The 22,873-nt window shown below is 42.3% G+C and overlaps 1 protein-coding gene across 2 annotated transcripts in view; it reads left to right on the top strand.

The window, feature by feature from the left end:
• The window catches only part of LOC148020118 (E3 ubiquitin-protein ligase At4g11680-like), a 56,147-nt gene extending 38,381 nt beyond the window's left edge, over positions 1-17,766 (top strand). For both annotated transcript variants that reach the window (XM_087700395.1, XM_087700396.1), the window contains exons 3-5: positions 16,417-16,542; positions 16,671-16,986; positions 17,069-17,766. In XM_087700395.1, the coding sequence (XP_087556521.1) occupies positions 16,417-16,542; positions 16,671-16,986; positions 17,069-17,233 (607 nt within the window). In that variant the 3' untranslated portion in view covers positions 17,234-17,766. The remainder of the gene's footprint in view (positions 1-16,416; positions 16,543-16,670; positions 16,987-17,068) is intronic.
• The last annotated feature ends 5,107 nt before the right edge of the window (positions 17,767-22,873 follow it).

Genomic DNA, 22,873 nt, shown 5'->3' with positions numbered 1-22,873 from the left:
CTCCTTCGAGAGACAGTGGCTGCTCGACTCCTTCCTCCTCTTCAGCTATCCAGTCCGCTCCATTGAGAGACGACTATTTCATTCTGAGCCCTACCCTTTCCCACCCTCGACTACTCAGGTTCGAGAGGCTAGCTGGTGTCCACCTCTTGCTCATTCTAAGTCCCACCCTTCCTCACCCTCGACTACTCAGGTTTGAGAGGCTACCTCTGGGAGCTCTTCGGCACCTCAGATACCTTCTTCGGCACGATCGCTGGTACTTCCTTCGTCATCAAACATTTCGAAGTCCGTGATCCATGAGTTTTTGGATTCCCTATCTACTTTAGAGGGGTATTTAGAGGGGGATGCTATTTCTTTGCCCTCAGAGGGGGCATCTACTTCTTCTTCGACTTCGGCGGGGGCCCCTCCATCTCCCACCTCAGAGGAGGAACCTACTCCACATGAAGTTCTTCACCTATCCTCTACTTTCGTGGGGTGGTTGTCTTCGATCAGTCATCTCTTCTACTGATACCCAAGATCTTCAAGTACCACCTAGATCGAGACCTCGAAGGTTCAGCCACGACTTGGTGACGAGGCCTTCGTATTCCTTCCAGCATGGATGCACAGAGCTGGTGGCTTCTCTCTCAAGGTTGTGTTTCGGGTTTTCCAGTTCACTCTGTCTACTGGTCTTTACTACAGGTTCTCTTTGTGGTAAAAATCTTGGATCTTAGGGATCCTCTACATCTTTTTTCTCCTCTTCTCTTTTTGCCTTGGTCACTTGGTCAGCATGGAGCCACATCTCGAGATCGAGTACGGGCATATCCTTATGGTTCTCGGCACCACACAAAGTTGGACATTCCTTCAATGCATTGCATGTTTTCATCATCTTTGTACTAGGGCGCTTGGGCAAGTGAACAATTTTCCCACAAGAGACATTGTCCAAGTTGCACCTGCTGATGAGCATTCTTCAGCATGTAGCATTGTATCTCCACCTCACTTTTCTCTTGTTTCCCTTTTTGGGCTTGAGAGGGGGTGTTGAGAAACCCTTCATCCGCAGTTTGCGTTTTGCGTTTAGGGTTTGCAGCCCCAAAAAGGGGCACCATCTTAGATTGACTGTGCCTATATATAGGCCACTCTCTCATTCATTCCTCCCGGCTGATTCATTCAGTCCGTCACCTCTTCTCTCCAGTCTCTCCACTACCCTCACACCCCTTTAGGAGAACATTGCGGTTCGTGGTTCGTGGCTCGTGGCTGTCTTCATCATCTTCCTTGTGCTACGACACCCTTATTCCCTTGTATCACATTCACTCCATGATTCAGATCTTCATCATTCCATTTATCAGAGTTTCTTCTCTCTTCTTTTCTCTTCTCCATGTTTGCCGAGTTCTCTCCATGTTCCTCCCCGCCAACCCTACTGTCTTGCTGGTATGTCATCTTTTGACAGAAACCCTTCACCCGCAGTTTGCGTTTTTGCATTTTTGTGTTTTGCGTTTAGGGTTTGTAGCCCCAAAAAGGGGGCGCCATCCTAGACTGAGTGTTCCTATTTATAGACCACTCTCTCATTTATTCCTCATGGCTGATTCATTCAGTCTGTCATCTCTTCTCTCCAACCTCTCCACTACCCTCACACCTCTTCAAGAGGACATTGCGGTTTGTGGTTCGTGGCTGTCTTCATCATCTTCCTTGTGCTACGACACCCTTATTCCCTTGTATCACATTCACTCCATGATTCAGATCTTCATCATTCCATTTATCAGAGTTTCTTCTCTCTTCTCTTCTCTTCTCCATGTTTGCCGAGTTCAGTTCGTGTTCCTCCCCGCCAACCCTACTGTCTGGCTGGTACGTCATCTTTTGACACTTCGGTGTATTTCTAAAGAAGCTCTGCCGGTGGTTACCTCATGTAGGATATTATTAGAACTATGGTTGAAGCTTAAGATGTTGTACGAGGCACCTTTTCCCATGCTTGCTGTGACCCTTTATGGATAGCTTTAGTAGATGAAGTTTCAATTTGAGGACACCATTCTGTCATTTTTGCTCCGTGTTACACATGTACAGGACCAGCTTTGACATATGTAGTGTGCCCTTCCAGAGGCACATCTAGTGGGGATGGTACTCTATAAGCTCACTTTGGAGTTTGATGGAATGGCGAATGGTTTGCAGGCATAGACATCTGTCAAAATGACTAAGCAACCAGAGAGACAATAGGGTTTGCGAGGGAAAACATAGTGTGTACGGCAAAGACTGAGAGAGGAAAGAAACACAGAAGATGATGAAAAATGAATCATGTTGATAAAGTAAATTTGATACAAGGCTGCCGTAGCACAAAGGAAGCCCCGAAGTGTAAGAAGACTGCCGAAGAAGCCTCTAAGTTTGTAAACGCAGGATGAGGAGGTGTTGCCTAGAGCAGGGGGGAGACTGCCGTCAAAGGGTGAGGAGCCTCTGAATCTGCAAACGCAAGAATGAAGAGTGGTACCTACGAGCAGGGAGAGAGCCGATGAAGCCTCCGTCTGCAAATGCAAGCCTGATGAGGTGATACCAGTTGCTGGGAGTGACGCTAGGTGGTGAGGATGAGCCAGATGTTGAAAACGTAGATGAAGACAGCCTTTGGGAGTGAGACGCTAGCTGTGGAGTGATGTCAGAAGGGTGGGAAGTAGCCAAGAACCGAACGCAAGGTACAACTACCTTTGATCAAGGTGACTCCTGCTGGAGAGAGACGCCAGATGGTGAGGAACCTCCCTGGCAGCCAAACGCAAGAAGGTGGAGTTGCCAAAAGGGTGGAGGATGACGCCACATAGGGTGGATGCTGACGCCAAGAGAGTGTGGACTCCAAACGCAAGGTGTAGAAGCATAGAAGATGCTGTCGCCAAGAATGGAGGATGGATGACAGTTGAAGAGGAGCACATTGCCACCATAAACGTAGCCAACTGGAGATGAAGATTGTGCCAGGAGAGTGTGGAGATGGTGGTAGAAGAGAAGAGAGAGAGATGACTGAAGTGAGAGAGTGTTAGAAAACTGACGAAGAGAGTGAAGGGTGGGAAGCAGCCAGGAACCAAACGCAAGGTACAACTGCCTTTGATCAAGGTGATGCTTGCTCGAGAGAGACGCCGGATGGTGAGGAACCTCCCTGGCAGCCAAACGCAAGAAGGTGGAGCTGCCAAAGGGTGGAGGATGATGCCAGATAGGGTGGGTGCTGACGCCAAGAGAGTGTGGACTCCAAATGCAAGGTGTAGAAGCATAGAAGGTGCTGTCGCCAACAATGGAGGATGGATGCCAGCTGAAGAGGAGCACATTGCCACCGTAAACGTAGCCAACTGGAGATGAAGTCTGGCACCAAGAGATTGTGGAGACGGTGATAGAAGAGGAGAGAGAGAGATGATTGAAGAGAGAGAGTGTAAAAAAACTGACGAAGAGAGAGTGGGAGTGACGGATTGAAGGATCAACCGTAAGGAATGAATGAGAGAGTGGCCTATAAATAGGCACAATTAGTCTAGGGTGGCGCCCTTTTTTGGGGTTGCAAAACCTAATGCAAGACGCAGAAATACAAAAATGCAAACTGCGGGTGAAGGGTTTCTCAATAACCCCTCTCTCAGGCCCAAAAAGGGGAATAAGAGAAGAGTGAGGTGGAGATGCAATGCTACATGCTGAATAATGCTCATGCAACAGGTACTTGGACAATGTCCCTTGTGGGAAAATTGTTCTCTTGCCCAAGCGTCCTAGTACAAAGATGATGAAAACAAGCAATGCATAGGAATGTTGGACTTTGTGTGGTGCCGAGAACCATAAGGATATACCCGTACTCGATCTTAGGAGGTGGCTCCATGCTGACCAAGGGACGAAGAAGATCCACCCTGTAATATGAGAATACCACCTAAAAGGAGACCTTTGAAGATAATCAGGAGATAGGATGAACTGTAGAACCCGAAAGTCAATCTTGGGAGAGAAGCCACTAGCTCCGTGACTCCATGCTGGAAGGAATACGAAGGCCTAGTCACCAAGTCGTTACTGAAGACCCAAGGGCCCGATCTAGGTAGATCCTCTAGATCCTGGCTATGAGTAGAGGGAATGACTACTCAAAGGAGAGCCACTCCTCGAAAGTGAAAGGTGGTGGTGTGTGAAGAACTTCATGGAACATAGGGTCCGGACCCTCTTTGAATTGGAAGGAGTAGAAGTAGGAGCCCCCTCTGAAGCCGAAGAAGAACTGGAAGCGCCCTTTGAGGGCGAAGTAAGAAAATCCCCCTTTGAATCCTAGTTTAAGAGAGAAAGAGAATCCAACCACTCATGGCTCATGGACTACGAAGCATTTGATGACAAAGGAAGTGTTGCTGGTCATGTCGAAGTGTTGGGAATAAAGGGCCATCGTGCCTTTTATATGTGCACGGGTGTGAACACACCCTTAGCACATTGTACTTTCATACATATATCTATCTAAAAACCTAAAGTGGTACACTCGTCATTGTACCGAAAAACGTGTTCACTCTCTACTCTGCTTGTTCTTGCTCTCTTTCTGTCTCTCACTGCGCGTAGGACAGCCTACCTCGATTGTCGTATTCTATCGATCCCTACAAACTGGTATCAGAGCCAATGGCTCACTCAAGCTGTTGAGAGGTGCAGTACGAGCAGGAATCGCTGGCGGGCAACAGTCGTGACTGCCAGAGTTGCTGCTAGAGAATAGGCGACCTTCTCAATGGGTCAGGCAGCAGACGCGTTGCCAGGCGGACAGGATACGGCTGCTACGTGATTGACGGACGTGTGTGTGGCAGGCGACTAACGTACTGCCAAGCCGGCAGTGACACGTGACGGCTGCGTGACTGGTGACGGGCGCGGCAGCTGCGTAACGGGCAACGGGGGCGACCAGCGCGAACGGCGAACAGGCGGCGTGACGGTCAGGCAATGCGACTGCAGCAAGCGCTGACGAGCACGACCAGCCGGCGGGGTTCCAAGCTCATGGCAACGCCTGGCGGGTCAATGGACCCATGGGAACTTTTCAAAAAAATATATATATTAAAAAAAATTCCTAATACCCACTGACAGGTTTTCACACGCGTAAGCACAAGATCTCAGATCTGTGCAAAATTGGCTTAGAAATTTGGGGCTTTTCTTGAATCTGGGGATCCCAACACAGAATTGGACAATCTGACTCAGAAATTGCAAAGTCGGTGCACATTTGCCCGGGAATTTTGGGGCTTTTCACATTTTAGTGAAATTCTTTCAATTTCACTGAAATTAGTGCACGCAAGACTTGGAAAATTTGGGGATTTGTCCAGATTTGGTGCGAGCAAGATGCAACAGTGATATTTGTCTCAGAAATTGCAGGAACTTGTGACATTTTGTCCCCGACATTTGGGGCTTTTCATGTACATGCACAAATTGGGCTGAAATTGACCCAATTTCTCGACATTGAGGCACATTGGACCCCGTGCAATTTGGGGCTTTTGCGATTTGGGCAAAATTTGTGCAGCATTTGGTCATTTTATGTACATGCAGGTTGAATTCTGTGCAATTTGGACATCAACACTTGGTAAAATTTGGCGGTTTTGCTGAAATCGCTTTAATTTGGCAAAATTGGACAGTCCTATGCATGACAGAGGAAATGCAGATGTGTGTTTGACGCTTTGAACACAAAATTTTGGGGCTTTTGACCGTTCGTGTCGAATTTTATGCCAGTGGGTACATGTACGACAGAAATTGCAGCTGAAATTTTGGGATTTCTCATGTAATGTGATGCACATGCCCTTTGGAACAGCTGTAATCAGTTGGATAATGCTGTAGCACTTGGTTTGGTGCTTCTGAAAACTTAATTACAGATCTGAAATCTGTACTTCTGCGTGGTCATTTATTACTGATTGGTACTTGTTTGTACCTTGGTCACTTGGGTGACAGTTTGGGCCTGCATTTGCTGGTTTTTTTGTCACATTTGGGCTGAAAACCATGGCTGGCAGCAATGACAGCAGTAATTTGATGCATATAAAGAAGCTTGAAGCTGCACATAATTTTGCAGTGTGGCAAAAACAGTGCTACAATATCCTATTACAAAAGAAGCAGGCAAAGCCGATCAAAACTAAAGGGGCAACGCCCGCGGACATGGATCAGGATGATTGGGATGAGTTGAATGAGCTTGCAGCTCAACCATAGAGCTATTGATTTCTGATGCCCTGCTCTTCAACATTGAAGGTTTGGATTCTGCATATGCTACATGGACTAGACTGGAAGAACTGTATGCACAGAAGAGTGCTGCAAGTAAAGTGTATTGGCTGAAAAAGCTTATGGATTTGCGTATAAAAGAAGGTACAGCAATGTCTACTCACTTGAGTGAGTTTAACTCCATTTTTAGCCTGCCGGTTGCCTTGAAGTTCATGATTGATGAGGAATTTAAGGCTACTTTCTTGATTTGCACTCTACCAGAGAGTTGGGATACATTCAGGATTGCTATGAGCAATTTTAATGTGATCCTTTTGTATGCTGATGTAGAGAGTGCTCTACTTATAGAAGAGATGAATCGGCAGAACAATGCATCCAGTAAGTCTTCTAGTGCTTTGCATACTAGGGGCAGATCACAGCAAAAGGGCAAATATGATGGCAAGGGATGCAGTAAATCACGTAGCAAAGATGTTGAATGCCATCATTGTGGCAAGAAGAGTCACTTTAAACGTGACTGCTAGAAATGGAAGAAAGAGAAAGAAAATGGTAAGAAGATAGATGATTGCAAGGAAGAGAAGAAGGAAAGTTAGCCTAAGAAGAGCAGTGTAAAAATTGAAGAGGTGAATGTAGTCACTCATGACAGTGACAGTGGGAGTGATGTACTCTTTGTCTCTTCACATTTTGGTGCACATGCTCTACTTACAGATACAGATGATGACATGCATACTTGGATTCTTGATTCAGGTGCTTCCTTTCATGTCACCTCTCATCGTGAGTGGTTTTCCGTCTATACAGGGGGTCGACATGGTGTTGTCCATCTTGAGGACAACTATGCATGTGAGATTGCAGGTATTGGCAGTGTGCAATTACAATTTCAGCATGGCTCAGTCTTTACACTTCAGCATGTATGGCATGTACCTTAGCTCAAGAAGAGCTTGATTAGCACAGGGCAGCTAGATGATGATGGTTTTCATACCACCTTTGGTGATGGAAAATGAAAGATCTGTAAGGGATCTAGGGTTATTGCCAGAGGTTACAAGAGTGATACATTGTATCCACTTCATGTATCTAGTGTGCGTGACCATGTTGTTGCCGTGACCGAGCAGCCAAGTGTTTCTTTGTGGCATGGCCTGTTGGGACACATATGTCAAATAGGAATGAAAGTGCTTTCTCGTTTGGGTTACTTGCCTTGTCTTCGTTATGCTGATTTTGAGCACTGTGATCATTGTATTTATGGCAAACATGCACAGACTTCTCACAAAAAGTCTTTTTCTTTGAAATCTTCTCCTCTAGAGTTAGTACATTCGGATGTATGTCAAATGCCAGGATTATCTTTAGGGGGAAAGAAATATTTTGTCACCTTTGTCGATGATGCTACACGGAAAGTAAGGTTTTACCCTATTCGTAGCAAGGATGAAGTGCTTGACAAGTTTAAAAAATTCTTGGCATTGGCTGAAAATCAGACAAATAAGACACTTAAGTGTCTTCGCTCTGACAATGGTGGGGAATATGTGTTCAAAGCCTTTCAGGCATTTTGTGACAGCAAAGGGATAAAGAGGGAGCTCACTGCCCCTCATAATCCATCCCAAAATGGAGTTGCAGAGCGTATGAATCGGACCATACAAGATAAGGTCCGTACGATGCTGTCTCATGCTGCATTACCCCATGGGTTTTGGGCAGAGGCTGTTATGACAACCGTTCACTTGATTAATCGGTCACCAAACAGGTCTTTGGGGGGGGGGAGTTCCCCAAGAAGCGTGGTCGGGCAAGCCACCTTCATATGCTCATCTGAAAGTTTTTGATTATGAGGCTTTTGTGCACATTCGTAAAGAAAAACACAACAAACTTGAGCCAAAGTCCTGTAAATGCATTTTCCTAGGATATGGTGACGAGGGTGAAATGGGGTATAAATTATGGGATCTCGAGAAAAGGAAAGTAGTATGCAACAATGTTATCTTCCGGGAAGATCGCATGCACAAACAGCCCGAAAAGACTGAGGAGGTCCGTAGGGTTGTATTCCGGGAAGAAATACCTTTTGGACAACAAAATGTGCCCGCTGTATAGCAGCAAATACCTGTTGTAAATGAACCTGTAAATGCAGGAAATGATCAGCCAGCTATTGCCCATGAAAATGAGCCATTACATGTGCAGGAACAGCCAGGACAGCAAGCTGTTAATGTTGATTTGTAGGCTGAAATGCTAGGACAGCATGCTGAAAATGGAAATTTGCAGGAACAGCTAGCAAACAATGACCATTGGGTTAGGAGATCGTCTAGGGCTACTAGACAACCTGACGGATTTGTTCCTGGTGTAATTGATGTGGCTGAGTATGTCACGTTGACAGATTGTGGTGAACCGTCTTGCTTCAAGGATGCTGGACAGGCAGAATAGCAAGAAATGGTATAAAGCCATGCTGTCAGAGATGGAATCTCTTGAAAAAAATGGCACTTGGAACTTGGTGCAGTTGCCTAAAGGGCAGAAAACCCTTCCATGCAAATGGGTTTACAAGATGAAGGTCACTTCTGGTTCCTCACCAAAGTACAAAGCAAGATTGGTTGCAAAAGGGTACAAGCAGGAGCATGGAATTGACTTTGATGAAATTTTCTCTCCTGTAGTCAAGATGACTACATTGAGAACCATTTTGGGCTTGGTTGCAGTTGAAGATATGGAACTCATACAAATGGATGTAAAGACTGCGTTTTTACATGGTGATTTGCATGAAGATATTTATATGCAGCAGCCTGAAGGGTTTGTTGAACAGGGAAAAAAAAAAAGGTATGTAAACTGAAAAGGAGTTTGTATGGGCTGAAACAAGCACCAAGAGAATGGTATCATAAGTTTGATACATTCATGCAGTTCCAAGGCTTTCATAGAAGTCAAGTGGATCATTGCTTGTACATAAAAAAGGCAACATATGGCAGCCTGATTATCTTGGTTTTGTATGTTGATGACATGCTGATTGCTGGCAGGGATACTCATGCCTTGGATTCATTGAAGCAAAGTCTTCATGGTAGCTTTGACATGAAGGATCTGGGTGATGCAAATCACATTCTTGGCATGCGAATACTCAGAGATAGATCTAAAGGCTTACTCTATCTATCTTAGCAGGAGTATATCTCCAAAGTTTTGCAGCATTTTAATATGGAGGGGGGGAAACAATTGGGGTTCCATTGCCTCCATATGTGAAACTCAGTGCAGAGGACAGCCCTAGATCTAATGATGAGAAGGCTGAAATGACCAAGATACCATATGCTTCAGCTGTTGGTAGTTTGATGTATGCTATGGTTGCTACACGTCCTGACATTGCTTTTGTAGTGGGAGTGGTTAGCAGATACATGGCACCCCTGGTAAGAAGCATTGGGATGCAGTGAAAGATGTTATGAGATACCTCAAAGGCACAAAGGAGTTGTGCATCTGCTTTGAAAGCAGAAGGCATCTGTTGTTGGCTTTACGGATGCAGACTATGCTGGTCATGCAGATTGCAGGAAGTCCACTTCTGGGTATGTGTTTACTTTCATAGAAGGAGCAATCTTTTGGATCTCCAGGCTACAAAAGTGTGTTGCATTGTCTACTACAGAGGCAGAGTATGTAGCTGCCACTGAGGCATGCAAGGAGGCTTTATGGCTTTCATGTCTGGTGGGAGGGCTTGGCATCACAGAGTTACCTGTTCTCCATTGTGATAGTCAGAGTGCTATCATGCTAGCACGAAATCCTGTCTTTCATGCAAAGACAAAGCACATACAGGTGAAGTACCACTTTATTAGAGATGTATTTGACAGCAAGAGCATTGAGCTTATCAAAGTGCATATAGATGATAACCCTGCAGACCTTCTCACGAAGGATCTTCCAGCAGAGTGGTTTGCTCATTGCCGACAGATAATGGGAGTTGGATAGATATATTTATTTCAGCTTTGTACATACTTAGACTTAGCTGATTCTTTTCTCTTCTTAAGGCACATTGCCTTTAGGTGGGAGGTTGTTGGGAATAAAGGGCCATCGTGCCTTTTATATGTGCACGGGTGTGAACACACCCTTAGCACATTGTACTTTCATACATATATCTATCTAAAAACCTAAAGTGGTACACTCGTCATTGTATCGAAAAACGTGTTCACTCTCTACTTTGCTTGTTCTTGCTCTCTTTCTGTCTCTCACGTGCGTAGGACAGGCTGCCTTGATCGTCGTGCTCTATCGATCCCTACACAAAGAAGGTATTTGGGGCTCAAAAGAAGAAGTTGGAAAGCACCCAGAAGTGGCCTCTCGAACCTGAGTGGAAGAGGGTGGAAAAGAAGGAGGCTTAGGGTGAGCCAAGTGTGGGGAACAGTCGCGGGCTCTCACTAGAGTGGACTATGGAGGAGATGTGGGCTGTGGAAGCCACTGTACCTAGAAGTAGGTGGGGGAAACCTCTGTGCAGTGGGGTGGTCTCCAGGAGGGCTTATCGCCTCGTAAGGTCTTAGAGTTTCCGTGTGCTTGAAAGGACTTAGTGTGTGTCGGTTGCAGCTTATTGCCTTGAGCATAATACTCTGATAGCTGATGCAGAACGATCTATGTGGCCCACAAAGGAGAGGTGGCACAAGAAGTGTCAGGTGGAAGACGCATATACTCCAGAGGGGTGGGGAGAAAAGGCCGATGTCGGTAGTCTTTGGTGGGATAACCATTCACGCCGCAGTGGTAGCACCCAGTAGAAGGGCAATTTGTCAGTGGAGAAGCCATGGTACCGATGTGTCAAACTGGAGAAGGGAGGATGGGAGGGAAAAAAATGATATCTCCCAATGTGCAACAAAAATGATAGAGAAATCAAATGTTGATGCTGAACTCACCACTGGTCTTTGTCTTCTCTGATGAGGAGGATCTTTGTGGATCTCTGAGTACCTTCGGCTCTGATACCATGTCAAAATGACTAAGTGACCAGAGAGAGAGTAGGGTTTGCGAGGGAAAACACAGAGTGTGTACGGTAAACACTGAGAGAGAAAAGAAACACAGAAGATGATGAAAAATGAATCATGTTGATGAAGCGAGTTTGATACAAGGGTGCCGTAGCACAAAGGAAGCCCTAGAATGCAAGAAGACTGCTGAAGAAGCCTCTAAGTCTGTAAATGTAGGATGAGGAGGTGTCGCCTGGAGCAAGGAGATTGTGGTCAATGGGTGAGGAGCCTCTGAATTTGCAAATGCAGGGATGAAGAGTGGTACCTACGAGCAGGGAGACAACTGATGAAGCTCCGTCTGGAAACGCAAGCCTGATGAGGTGACGCCAACTGTTGGAAGTGAAGCCAGGTGGTGAGGATGAGCCAAATGTTTAAAATGCAGATGAAGACAGCCTTGGGAAGTGAGACACCAGCTATGGAGTGAAGATGAGCCAAATGTTGAAAATGCAGATGAAGACAGCCTTGGGGAGTGAGACACCAGCTATGGAGTGACATCGGAAGGGTGGGAAGCAGCCATGAACCAAATTCAGGGTGCAACTGCCATTGATCAAGGTGACAGCTGCTGAAGAGAGATGCCAGATGGTAAGGGACCTCCCTAGCAGCCAAGCGCAAGGTGGAGCCGCCAGAAGGGTGCAGGATGACACTAGATAAGGTGGATGTTGACACCAAGAGAGTGTAGACTCCAAACGCAAGGTGTAGGAGCACAGAAGATGCTGTCGCTAACAATGAAGGATAGATGCCGGTTGAAGAGGAGCACATTGCCACCATAAATGCAGCCAACTAGAGATGAAGGCTAGCACTAGGAGAGTGTGGAGATGGTGGTAGGAGAGAAGAGAGATGATGGAAGAGAGAGTGTCAGAAGATTGACGAAGAGAGAGTGGGAGTGACGGATTGAAGGATCAGCCATAAGGAATGAATGAGAGAGTGGCCTATAAATAGACATAGTTAGTCTAGGGTGGCTCCCCTTATTAGGGCTGCAAACCCTAAAGGCAAAACGCAGAAATGCAAAAACGCAAACTATGGGTGAAGGGTTTCTCAACAACATCCTCTATATATGTGAGCTTTACACTTATGTCCTTGATGCTACTTGAGCATGAGACATCTTTGCGTTTACAGGGGACGCTCTCATCTCATTATGGAGTTTCCAATGAGGCCTTTACAGCTTCAGAGAGGAGTAACAGGAGGAAGAAGTCGAAGGCCCAGTGTTATCACTGCAGTAAGAAGGGCCACTTGTCGAAGGATTGCAAGGCGTTAGCAGCATCACGGAAGAAGAAGAAGAAGTGGGATATAGACTCTTCTGATGTGTCATCCTCTTCCTTAGACTCTGACTCCGATCCTGCGGCGGGAAGGGCTTGATTGCCCTTTTCTCTACTACTTTCTAGTAAGGTGATGTGGTTATCCCTCACAACTCTTTGGTGCCAGAGAGAGTGTGAGAGGGTGGTGAGATGGGGCAATTGAGCCTCATCTATAAGGGTATATAGGTGCACAAGTTCTCGAGAGGGACGTTCGTGACACATCGACCAAAGTCTGGCAAGTTCAAATCCTAGGGTTGGGATTGACATCTAGGTTCATGTTGGGTTGTTCTTTGATATCGAGTGGGATTGGCTCCTAGTCTTGAGCTCATATGAGGGGACACTTTGGCGGTCTCGGTGAAAGGCAAGGAATCCATGGTTACATATGTTCAGATGCATTTTTGATAGGATATTGTCTTATATGCTACTACGCGACATTGTTGACAGATAGTGAGATTTGTTATGACTTCTCTCTATTTTCAAGAGTTGGTAAAATCGACATCGACCTCAAGTTCTCTTCGAGGCACCTTGGTGGTGACTTAATCACCCACTACTTGGGTATCCATGGTTCTACTCTGGTGGTTCTTTGTTGTATATGATTACCATTGTATCATTGTATTGTATCAGATCACCCATGATCTAAGAGGGGGCGTTATTAGTCTAGTTAGTTCATGTGTGAGTCTGGGCTATGCTTGACATTACTAGGTATTTTAGGCATTTTATTGTGGTAATCTTAGTGATTATTTAGACATTTATTATTGGCCGACCATCTGCCATATTTGGCATATTTTGGGCCTATTTATTCAGTGGCTCCTTCTCCTCTCATTCAAGTATCATCATTCTTCAAGTGGTCTTCTTGTTGGAGAGAGGAGCCAGTGTTGGTGCCCATGCAGCTAGTGACTCACTTTTGTATGCATCATTCTCGTATTTGGTATGTGGATTCCATTTCCCAAGCACATCTCTGAGTTCTCTTTCTTTGCAGTGTTCTTTTGATCTTTTGTTCTTTTGTTTTCTTTCTCTTTTGTCTTTTGTTCAGCAGTTTATTTCAGTACTTGTTTATGCTTCCATTGTTACACCACTTTTGACAATCACTTGGTCTCCCTTGGTAAGATAACCATTGCTACTACAGTCTTGGTAGGCCATTGTGTAGTTGACGTGCATCCTTTGTCCAATGCCTTGGCTGCTTTAGGGTGGGATGCCTTGGGGAGAAAAAATGGGCTTGAGCTTTTCTTCTACTTCCTTCTTGGTCTTGGTTTTGGGCTTGAGAGGGTGTGTTTTGAGGTAAAAATGCATTAGAAACCGATTAGTTGTTTAAAACAATCCAAAACATGTAAATTACAAAAAAATTCATTAAACAATGCGCGATCCTAGAGAGTGTTTGTGTCCCATAAGAAAAATCCTAATTTAGGAGGATAGTTCTGCATCTATAAATAGATAGGCTTCTGACCATTTAGCCCATCCCTTGTCTTGCAGGTTTTCAACCATTAGCTCTCCTTTGAGTGGCTATCCAACCCATCACGAGTGCTACCGTTTCATCACCAGCCCTTGGTGACCTGTCCATTGGTACTGCTTGTCGACGAGACCTGTAAACTAGCAACGAGTGCAGTTTGTATTCACTTTAGGAATATGCTACCAAGTTGGTTCAAAATTTGTTGTGCCATCTAAGAACATGGAGACTCTCTTTTTGGGAATATGCTACCGAGTTGGTTCAAAATTTGCTATGCCGTCTAAGGGGAAACTCTCTTTTTAGTATTGGTTTCTCATTCTTTAGAGTTCTTATCACCCCCTAATTTTCCCTTCACAAATGTGGAAACAAAGCCCCCTTTGCAAATAACAACAAAGAAGAGGAGGCCTTCTTGTGGACTTCGGTCATGCAATGAAGCATAATGTAGAAATTGACATTCAAACTCATAGAAACTTGGCAATGTGGACAACAAGATAACTTGCTACATAAAATTGAAATAAATTGTGTCAAGTAGGTGAATATGCATAGACCGCAAACACATCAAGAGTCCTTGTAAGGGTGACTAAATGGCCTTGAGGACAAAAGTCCATCAAAGGAGGTATGCAAGACTAGTCAGCCATGCCTTCAAGTGTCATAAGTGGCATTGAGGGGGCTATATATAAGCCACATTACCAGCTGGTCGCAACTAGGTCACATGGGTACTTGAAGGGATGGGGAAAATGGGAGAAGGTGCAAAAGCGAAACCCCCCTCTGCTGCCCAAGGGGGTGATCACATGTGGTGTATGCTCAAGGTTTGGTGGGCATTGGGAGAAGAATTAGGAGGATTACCCTAGGCCTTGAACAACACTCCTCACCCACATGACCTGGGAGCTAACAATGAGTGAAATTTGTATTCATTTTAGGAATATGCTACCAAGTTGGTTCAAAATTCTCTATGCCTTCTAAGAATAGGGAGATGCTCTTTTTAGTACTTGTCTTTCATTCTTTAGAGTTCTTGCCACACCTTAATTTTCCCTTTGTGGAAGTGGAAACAAAGCCTCCTTTGTTACCTTTCAAACTCATAGATTGCTATATAAAATTGAAATAAATGGGATGGGAGACAGCTCTTTAAATGTAAGGTGACTTGATCATCATCTAACTCGGGCAAGCCACTAGTGGCAAACTTGTTGGGCAGTCATCTATATGTGGAGACATGCCAGGTTTTGCAAAAGAAAACACTGAATATACAACCACAACTGCAACGCATAGAACTCAAAAATGCAAAATGCAAATTGCAAAAACACAAACACAAACAAAGAAGAAAGATAACTCTAAAGTGAATGAATGAATGTTGTAAATGAAGGAAAGGATGTACAAGATGCTTGAGGGCAGAGATATCCAACAGCTGGTTACTCTTGTGGGAGCGAGCTAAGGAAGGTGTTGATGTGTGACATCCACTGAAGATGGATTTGGAGTGCTATAACCACTAGTTGGAGCTGAGATGATGCAGAATGGGGAAGGGAAGCAGGCTGGAAACCAAAACACAGCAATGTAACCACCTGAAGATGATGGCAGCCAATCACCGGTAGCAATGGGAGGCTCCACAACGGCTATAGGAGGAACATCTAATGCAGACTGAGCCTGCACTGCAGTAAACACAAGCTGTATGATGCTTGGGAAGAGGCTAGACAGCAATGTGGCAGCAATGGACAGGGTGCCAAGGACTGGTGATGACATGGTAGCACTAGCGATGGGCTGGACAGCCACTGGAAGGAGAATTGATGATTGAAAACCTGTGTCATTCCAAGGCCTAGGGTAATCCTCCTAAAACTTCTCCCAATGCCCATCAAACTTTGAGCATACACTATAGGTGATCACCCCCTTGGGCAATAGAGGGGGGTTTTTGCTTCTGCACCTTCTCCCATTTTTCCCACCCTTTCAAGTACCCATGTGACCTCGTGGCAACCAGCTGGTAATGTGGCTTATGGATAGCTGCCTCAACGCCATTCATGATACTTGAAGGCATGGCTGGCTAGTCTTGCACACCTCCTTAGATGGACTTTTGTCCTCAAGGCCATATAGGGACTCCTGATGTGTCTGTGGTCTGTGCAACTTCACCTACTTGGCACAATTTCCCTTGCCAGACCTACAGAATGATGTTTGTGGCTGGGCTCTACCCTTAGGTTAGATCTTTCTAATTAAGTTAGGATACTCCAGGGCACTTGTACATTGAATACTGGTATAATCCATCAACAAGAATGCCCAAAGATGCTTTGAGTAGCCACATCACTGTTCTGCAGACTTGTGGGAAAGGTGGTGGTTTCAAAAAGTGAAATGTAGCTATTGTGGGATTATGTACACATCCTATTTATTTTATTTATTATATGTTGTACCATTTTGCATACTGACATTTTTCAATAGGACCAATGCTTTGTTTCAAACTTTCAACCACTCCCTTGAGTGTTACCATTAATGACCCTGATGTACATGCTGTTAGTTTTCCTTATGCACTCTTGATAGGAGGAAAAATGTACCTATTTGGTGCTATTTTTTTAAGCTTGTGTTTTGAAAGACTCTTGTTCACACTAGTCAGAACTATGAAGGATGTTTTTAAGTATCTAAAATGATTACTTGTCTTCAGAATTGCTGTTCACATGGAAAGGTTTAAGATTGCTCTGGACTGCTTTTTTGCCGTTTGGTTTGTTGTTGGAAATGTATGGGTGTTTGGAGGTCACTCTTCCTCTCATGAAGCTCCCAATTTGTACAGGTAATTTCTTCATAATAGGCTTGTCAAATTGCTCTAGTTCAAGCGTATTTATTTTGCATGTCTCGTATGTTAAACAAACAGGTTTTTTAAAACGTACTATGTTCCTGCTTACTTGTGTGCCCTTGCAGGTTGTGCATTGTCTTCCTTACCTTCAGCTGTATAGGTTATGCCATGCCATTCATTATATGTGCAACGGTGTGCTGTTGTCTTCCATGCCTTATCACACTTCTAGGTTACCGGGAAGATCAGGGCCAAACGAAAGGTGCTGCTCCTGAGGTTATTGATGCTCTTCCCATTTACAAGTTTAAGACAAAGAATTCTTCAAGTGAGAAATTGTGTAAGGATGGGAGTGATTCAGATTGTGATAGTCCTGGAAACCCTGGAGAAGGGGGAACTTTTGCAGCTGGTACAGCCAAAGAACGTTTTGTTTCTGCTGAAGATGCGGTGGGGATAAACCCAATATTTTGCAAATCTTTGTTATATCCTGTTGGAGTGTTTTTAAGTGTCTAACATGCGTTTCCTACAGGTTTGCTGCATCTGCCTTGGAAAGTACAAAGATGGAGTGGATTTGAAAGAGTTACCTTGTGCACATTTTTTCCATGTGGAGTGTGTAGACAAATGGCTGAAGATAAATGCCTCTTGTCCCTTATGTAAACACGAGTTAGGTTGTCCTGTTGATCAGCAAGAATAACAAATCAGCTTATGATTCTGAGGCATTTATTACTACTAGCAGAACTGCTTGCTGAGACACTTTTAACTACTAGCGAAGCTGATGACAGAGGAAGAAGATGGAAGTTTCCAGATATCATAATGCCGGATTTTCTGTACTTGATCCAAGGAATACAGAAGCTTAACTCCAAGCTTCTTGCGGGTCCAGTATGTGTACTAGTACTCTTGTAGAAAACTTGTATATTTCAGCTTATCTGAAGACACATTACTACTATTCATGTGGATGTGTACTGCCTTAGAACAGGTCTAGCTTTGCAAAGCACAAAAAGCTAAGCATCTTCACCTTACAACCATGGAGTGTCAAGTATACACACCAACTGATCTTGAATGCTTCTACGAAAAACGTCTATCAAGTTGGCTTAAACTGTGTAAGCCATGTCCTGGAGATACAATGCTGGACTTGAGAGCTGACTGGAACACATACTTATTTCTGTACTCTCTTATTATTTCTGAGGAAGTATTCAATTCATAAGGGAGAGAGTGAAGTTCTTGTCATACCTGATCTTTTTCAAGATATAACTTGGTCAGAAGTGTTTTCCTCGAGGATAAGTATCACTTTTTATTAGGTGATTTTGATGTCTACAACTACTGGAGGTCTCAGATGTCACCGATTCTACATTTCATATCTTGAAATAACATCTTTATTGCAATATTGTGGTTTTTGTTGTGCTAAGAGTCCAAGTGTTGGTTCTTTGTACTGTAAGTGATCTACCTTATCATACAGAGTGCCTTCTGATCCATATAGAGTACTGCTAATAACTGCTTGGAATAGTTGTGGCATTCCAATGTTCCAAAGTGTGCAACAAGTGGAATATAAATGAGAGCCATCTCCAGCAAGTTCTGAAGTATAGTGCCTAGTGCTCAAACAAGTGTCAAGAAAAGTGGTCTAAGATTGGAGTTGATGATATAGCAGCAATCTGTGATTGTAGATTTCAAGAGATCAGTGGGCTGTTTAGCTATTATTAGAAGAAAATTTTTACGTCCATACTTTGACATTTAATAATATACTGAGTGATGTTTCACCAAGCACGCATGAGATCTCTTTGTTGGGTCCAAAAAGTTAGTGCAATACAGGTTCCATGCTTTTGGACTAAAGGGTGCAAGTCCACATAGGTGGAACAAATGAAAGTACAAGAGTGCATAATTGTCCTCTAATAGCATGAAGTACAAATGTGCAATGTAATTAGACAGCATGAATAGTTAATTCTTAAATAAAATGTGATTCCTAGGGAGTAGAAGATGAAGAGTCAATTTTGAAGCATGTGATTAGTTCTTCTCCTGCCCCAAGTCTCAATGTAAGTTGTACAAAATATAGTTTTGAAAGGTGCACATTTTAATGGGTGATGACAAATAAACACACAAAAGTGCATGGTTGTTAGGCTCAATATTTAGATAGACGTGTGATTCTTTCTTGTACATCGAAGATGAAGGATTAATTCTCAACTTGGTGGCGATTCTTAGCTAGTTATGCTTTTGTTTAGAGTCTCAATGTAAATTGCACATTGGTAGACAAGGTGAGCCTCTTTGAACAGGTTATTTAGTCACTTGAAACAAGTAGGGTGAACTAGTTGAATTGCACCAAGTAGGTTGAATTGCACCAAGATCGGTGCTTTTCATGCACACATGTTTTTCATACATGCGCATTTCTTTTACCGGTGGACTAAAGGTTGATTTGGAGTCTATTTGAAGAGGAAGGGGCATGGAGTATTTTGTTTTGTGAACGTTATGGTAGGATGGAGGAGAAAGTGAGATTGTATCTCTCTTTTTAGAAAGTAATATCTTTCAATCTTTGACCAAGAAGGATGGGTAAGAGTTGATAGATTTGTCTCTCCTTGAAAACTTATAATAATGAAATATTGTCCTTCACTTTGCTCTTGTTTATGTAGCAACACATCATTGGATAGGCTTAAACGTGGTTCTCTTTATTGCAAACATAGAGTGCATGTGCCATGGTGGCAATGAGTGAATAATTATTAGAGATCAATTAGTTTCATTAAGAGGACTAAAATGTAAATGGCTCATGATAGTAAGCTTGCAATCTAATTACCTTTGGATACTAAATTTGAAACAATGGATGAAAAGGTTAAACCATTAGGGGAGTTTTGAGGTCATTAAAAATCTCACATCTTTCTACAACAACTCCTCATTGATGAGCTTTATTAGTAATGGTTAGATTTTTAGGCTATACACTTCATCTTATTGGAGAGAAGGATGTCCTTAGATTGAATAATTGCTTATTAACAAAACAAAGGGACAAGTTGTTATCAATAGTAAAAGATCCATTCATTAAATAAACATATCAAAGCATGCTAGTGAAAGCAAATTGATTTAAGTATTCGAAATTAACAAAGATATCCAAAAAATTTTGAGAATCTCAAATGAGGAGGAGATGGTTGCATAAAAGAATTCAAGCACCAAGGTATACTTTTTTACTTGAGAAATATTGAATATAAATTTGTTTATAATTGTATTTGGTTTGTGATATTGATCTTATTTAGATCTCTTCTTCATTCAAATGCAAGTGAGAGATGCTTTAAAGGTATCTCAATTTCTTAATCATCTTCTTCCTTAAGCAATGCCAAATGATATTATTGAGAGGAAGAAATTTAAAAAAGTAAACAAACAATGATGCTTGGGTTCTGTCATTAAGCATTATTTTTTTGGATACTGAGCTAGTGTAGGACTCTAGATAGTATTGATATTAGTCGACATGTATAAACACAAATTTCTCAATTGATACAGTCAAATGTGAAACAAGATCATGTACATTGTTTACTTATAGGGCATATGTGGTGAAGACTATCAAACAAAGAGTCAATAGTAAAGTGATGAAAGTTTTGGGTAAGTCTTTTCATATCAAGGTTAATTTTAAGGGTAAGAAAAAAGAGTTTTTTTCAATAAATTTAATAACACTTTTCTTGACTTGCCTACTCTACAACATTTGATGATCAAAATTATGATTTGTTTGTAGAAGAGGCACAAGGAGCAGTTATGTTTGCGATTAAGCTTGATGAAAGTGAGATATTAAAGTGTATAAAATTAGAAACAAAATTAGAAAGGGTCTCTATTACCTTTATGAAGAGAGTACTTTCATCAAGTCCATGTAGTGATTCAATATCATTTAATATCCAATCTAAACACAATATTTGGTGCTTCTGAGCTTTTGAAGTAGAAACAGAGGTTTTGATATACTATATTGGGTTTTTCATCATACACTTCAATACTTGATGTGACTAAGAGCCAATAAGCAGGAGAAGAGCTATTTGTTGAGCAATTTGAGAATTGTAAGATGGAATGAGACATAGCTAGGGATTTAAAGACACTCAAATGCATGTATAATGTGTCAAAGGGAGCCAACGTTGTCCCTACCTCTATTATATATCTCCACTGCAATGTTGAACCCAAGAAATTAGAATAGAGCTCCCTCTAGGCATGTCAAAGACCCACACTTTAAGTTTTAAATATTTCTTTAGCCAGTGCTCACATTTGTATACTTCATGCACTTTGCAAAATAATCAAAAAGTTTGTTCATCCTTATATAGGGTTTGCTTGGAAGTTAAAACCCTTGTCAACTAGAAAGGATGTTATAACTAAGATCGAGAAAGTCTTACCTTCAATTGATTTGCATGGAGGTAATGTTGTCATTGAATTGGATCCTCAAAAGTCTAAGGATGAATATTGTCTCCTTAAAAACTATCTATTGGTGGGGTGATGGCTAGAAGGTTGTTGGGTTTTCATGGAAAACTTGGTAAGATAAACTCTAGAAAAGGTGACTGAATCATTAAATACAACCAATTGAAATCCCTACATAATATATATTTAAGGATCATGCTAATAATATATAGACTCAGAATAGAAAAGCCAAATTTTGAAAATTACTAGATACAATATGTTATTAATGTGACAAATTTGAATGGATAGATAGTGATCTCAATCACTTTAAATACCAATTAAACCTTTTCAAAATGACAATGACAGAAGTCTCGAGTAATCAACACTTTACTCGCTATATTGTAAGAAGATTGCATTCTTATGTGTCTTTATTGACTAACTCAAATAAGATTTTTAGTTAACTTTCTTTGTTGGTTAATTGTGCAATATGTTTTGTATAACCATGTCCCATATTTTATTAAGTGGTATGGAAATCTATCTATTTAGTCAACTTGAGACATAGAGAAGTCACATTATCAAATAAGAACAAAACACTTCGAACACACGACATGGAGATGGAAGAGTCAAAGCAAATAGCTTATTTGAGGTCTTTTAATGGTTCTATAGACAAATTTAGCACAGACTCAAGCTTGAAGATATAAGGACTTCATGTAATATATCATTTTTGGCAAAAAGTATAGATGGTTAATCAAAAAAGAAAATAGGGATATTCTAACTCTTATGCAAAGCAGAGATTTTTAGAATGGCTACAAATTAGAAAAAGAGAAATCAAAAAATAAAATTTAAGGAACCCTTGATTCATTTATGTCTTTCAATCTGATTCTATTTACAAGTTTTTTTGGTCAACTCAAGGCATGGAGAAGTCACATTGTTAAGCAAGAATAAAACGCTTCAAACACACAAGACATGGAGGTGGAAGAGTCAAAATAACTAGCTTGTTGGAGATGTTTCAAGTGGTCCATAGATAAATTTGACAAAAAATTAAGATTTAAAATATTACTACTTCATGTAATTTATCATATTTGGTCAAAATGATAAATGGTTTTAAAAAAAGGAATATTTGAACTCTTGTACAAAGTAGAGATTTTTAGAATGGATAAAAATTAGAAAAAGAGAAGGCAAAATATGGATTTCAAGGAACCCTTGATTCTTTTATGTCTTTATGTTTGATTCTAACGCAAAGGAGTATTTGGTTCATGCTAGTCAATAATGCCTCTAGATCTAGGGTAACTAGGCATATAAAGATAGTCCATTACAAAAGAATGGCAAAGTAACACTCTTTTTATTCCAATATATTGTTACAAGATTTTACCGTCGTTTGACCTTTAGGTATTGTTAGGTTAGAACCCGATTCATGCCATTTTAGGGGACTGGACTGGGACTATGCCCTACGGGCAGAGAGGTTGAGCGGCGCATCCCTCTTGTTTCCCATTCTCTTTGAACCAAGTGCGGCATGGGTTTGCTTCGACTTGGATATCTCTGCGTAAAGTAGGATGGCCAAGATTCGACACTAAAATGCTGTTAGGAGACCTTGGCCACTAGGAGCCCAAATTTCAGGTCGATCCTAGTGGGTTCGACCATGAGCGTTCCGTTGCGAGGCGGATTTGGGAAACCCTAGGCGACAAAACTTGGAACATTCCATGGGAGTGCTGGGCAACAACACTTAGATTTGTTTCTCAATAGACCGCTAAAAGCATGCCTAGACAACCGATGGGCGGGCACCTTACAGCTTGGTACTTTTCTTAATCAAGACTCAAGCTTTCTTGCCATTCCTAATTATCAAGATCTTCAAGTCATGCCTTTCCAACCTCCTTTTGCATCCTACTGACATGCTTACTAGCCATTCTCCCAACTTTTTCTTGCTTCTTTCCTGTATCTCACTACAAATGCACTCTTCAATGCATCATATGTATTAAAAGAACCCATACCA

This window comes from Lygodium microphyllum, chromosome 19 (assembly GCF_053477565.2).
Source record: "Lygodium microphyllum isolate KBCC chromosome 19, Lygodium_microphyllum_v1.1.10, whole genome shotgun sequence".
Lineage (NCBI taxonomy): Eukaryota > Viridiplantae > Streptophyta > Polypodiopsida > Schizaeales > Lygodiaceae > Lygodium > Lygodium microphyllum.
This window is presented reverse-complemented; position numbering and strand designations above follow the sequence as displayed.